Here is a 3,318-nt window from a genome sequence, read left to right on the forward strand (position 1 = left end):
GAGCGATGTTCATCGCCGTGGCTCAGGCGAGCCACGACGCGCTCACCTACGCGAGGGCATTCATGCCGCTCGCCCTTGCCAGTTCCCTCGATGGGGAGACCCTCTTCACGCTGTTCCGGCTCGGGATCACTTACCATCAGCCCACGGAACTCCCAGACACCACCAACCTCGACTGGAAGGAGGCGGTCATCCGGTGTCTTGAGAGCCTCCGATCCCGATCTGGAACCCCTCCGCCGACCATTCCTCAGTTAGGCCCGCCGGCTGCAGCTCTCTCCAGCCCGCCGGCCGCGCCGAAGTCAAGCCCGCCGGCCGCGGCTCACTCAAGTCCGCAGACAACGCCTCTCACCACGAACCAAAAGAGGAATCGAAGGAGGAGAAGGCGGTCGGCTCCAGCCCCAGAGCTCGCTCCAGTGTCGGCTCCAGCCCCAGAGATCGCTCCAGTGTCGGCTCCAGCCCCAGAGCTCGCTCCAGTGTGGGCTCCAGCCCCCGAATCCAGCCCAAAGAGGGCTCCTGTTCCCGAGTTTAGCCCAGAGAAGGCTCCAGTCCCCGAGTTTAGCCCACGGAGGGCTCCTGTCCCCGAGTTTAGCGCAGAGAGGGTTCCAGTCCCCGAGTTTAGCCCAAAGAGGGTTCTAGTCCCCGAGTTTAGCCCAGTGAGGGCTCCTGTCCCCGAGTTTAGCCCAAGGAGGGCCACTCTTCCCGAGTTAGGCCTACGGAGGGCCTCTAAAGACGATATTCTCCCCAAGGATTTTGGGGGGGGTAGTATGGGTCCGTCCGTAGTGGCCGTGCCGAGGCCAAGGCCACGGAGGCCGTCCAGCCATGGCCTTTTGAGTTCCCTGCTCTGCCGTGGCCTCCTGAACCATCTGCTCCGCCATGGCCTCCTAGTCTGCCTGCTCCGCCATGGCCTCCTAGTCTGCCTGTTCCGCCATTGCCTCCTGAACTGTCTGCTCCGCCATGGCCTCCTAGTCTGCCTGATCCGCCATGGCGCCCCGAACTGTCTGATCCGCCATGGCCCCCTGAGTTCCCTACTCCGCCATGGCTCCCTGAGCTGCCTGCTCCGCCATGGCGCCCCAAACTGCCTGATCCGCCATGGCGCCCCGAACGGGTACCACTCTGGAGGCCTGCTGTCCCGTGTCTGTCCTGAGGGTCCTCCAGAATTTCCACCCCCCCTCCCCATTGAATATTGTGAGGCGCGAGGACGTGCCTTCCGGGAGGGGGGAGTAATGTCAGACTCTGTTCCTTGTTTTGTGTGTGTTTTGCTCCCCATGTGCCTTCCTTGCCCTTATTTGGTCCTTCCCGTTCCTGTTATTATGATCATCTTGTTCCAGGTGTTCCTCGTTCAGTTCATTTGTTCCCATGTGTGTCCCATTAGTTCCCCTGTACTTAAGCCCTGTGTTTCCTTGGCTTCAGCGTCAGGTATTGTGAATGTCTGTGTATATGTCTACCTCATCTGCTACGTGTGTTTTCCTGGTTCCCTGAATGTTATTAAAATCTCCTTATTGATGTACTTCTCGTCTCCTCGTTCCTCGAGCTCCGAGCTCCAACACAGTAGCAACATGACAGATAGCTAGATAGATAGATCTACTTGTCAACTTATAGAGCTCAGCCAAACTTGATGTTAGACGGATTATTTTGATGTTCAAAAGCATCTTATGTGAAATTGCCCACAATCACTCTTGCTGAGTTTTCCAGGAAAGGTGTTTTCATGTTGACTGAAATGACAGACAATGTGACAATAAGCTGTTCACATCCTCCCAGAGGTGTGAAGATTATTCTCCTAGTCCGGTTGTTTACTTCGTTTGGTGCCATTTATTCAGTATATTTCTGTGTGCATTTTGGTCCAAATATGAGCTAAAGTATCAGAAGTTTTTGTGTGTATATGTACATGCAGACTGGATTCTTTTGGCTAGTTTTGTGAGTGTTGAGTATGTGAGTAAAATACCTTGTCAAACATAATGAATGATGTGTCACTTGCTCCCTAATACGAATATATTGATGGATTTATGGGATCTATTTACAGAGAGCTTATGAAGGATTGGGTGGTTATTTTTAGAGCCTTGTTCATTTCTGTCTCTAACCACCCCCTTGCTCCCCCTTTCTCTCTGTTTCTCTGTCCGTACCTCACTTATGAAGAGGGAGGTGGAAAGGAAAATTAATTTTGAGTAGGAGCCTCTAGATCCTCAACCTGTCAGCCTCCTGTCCTGAGAACTCATTTAAAGAACAGATTGCCCATCTTTGGCCCATTTTTTTATTGATGATCTTGAAATCATATGAGGGTCAAATAGGAGAGGTACATTCCTGAGGAGTGAAATGAGACTGAGAATAGAAAGCCTTTCAGTGAGGATCCTCTCTGTGTGAAGACGACACTGCAGATGACCATACAAAATTAAATTGTCAGCTTTTAGAAGTGCACTTAGTATAATTTTTTCTGTTTCACTAGCCTATTATACTGACATTTAGAAGTATATATTTAGCATCATGTAATGATAGTAGTTTTCAGCTACTGGTGCTACATTAAAGAAATTCAAAGTCAGTCAGGTTAAACCAAAATAGATAAATATTTTTTCACATTTAAAGATTTTTAATGATGAAAAGAATAATGAGTGCACCTATAAGATTAGTAGATTTAGATTGTAAATTAATGCATTATGAGAACTGTGCAAAATATGTTACTGTCTGTGTATTTCAGTATATTTGTAGCTGTATATCTAATGTTTTAATGTTATTTTAAAAGTTTGGAATAATGGTGATTATGTCTCTGTTGCAGGAAGCAGGAGTTGCTGACCATCTCCAATGTGCCCCTGTCAGACTGCCCTCCCTCTCCCCCCAGAACCGCCCCACCCACCATGAAGGTAAGCGGCACATCTGGTTCTCAGGACCCGTTATGAATTAGAACTGAAAGAAGATTTTCAGAGAGAGCTTACAGCTGTAAAAAGCAAATTGAGGCATGAAGTCAAGCCTTGAGATAACATTTCATAAATAGCTGATTATAAAGCAGCAATTATTGACTCATTTGGTTCACACAGATAAAACTGTCTTTCTTCTCTCTTTTCTGGAGACAAGACCCTAGCACAAACCTGTAACTGGTGATGTGCCCTGCTTACTCAGCAGACCATGACTTCAGGCATGAAAGGAAGAAAGAAGAAGCAAACTCTCAAAATGCCTATCACATTTTATGAGAATGAATGAGTTTTTGAAAAATACACTAAATGTACAGTAGTCACGTATACATGTATAGAGGATACACATGTATAGAGGAATCAATTTTAGTTATTCAACCTATTGCAGATATTCTTTTTTTTTTTTTTTTTTTTTTTACAT

The 3,318-nt window shown here is 47.6% G+C and overlaps 1 protein-coding gene across 4 annotated transcripts in view; it reads left to right on the forward strand.

The window, feature by feature from the left end:
• The window catches only part of LOC107749928 (rap1 GTPase-activating protein 2-like), a 50,437-nt gene that overhangs the window by 33,738 nt on the left and 13,381 nt on the right, over positions 1-3,318 (forward strand). For all 4 annotated transcript variants that reach the window (XM_016565170.1, XM_016565166.1, XM_016565167.1 and 1 more), the window contains one exon: positions 2,765-2,849. In XM_016565170.1, the coding sequence (XP_016420656.1) occupies positions 2,765-2,849 (85 nt within the window). The remainder of the gene's footprint in view (positions 1-2,764; positions 2,850-3,318) is intronic.

This window comes from Sinocyclocheilus rhinocerous, unplaced genomic scaffold (genome assembly GCF_001515625.1).
Source record: "Sinocyclocheilus rhinocerous isolate Xijiao unplaced genomic scaffold, SAMN03320098_v1.1 scaffold320, whole genome shotgun sequence".
NCBI lineage: Eukaryota > Metazoa > Chordata > Actinopteri > Cypriniformes > Cyprinidae > Sinocyclocheilus > Sinocyclocheilus rhinocerous.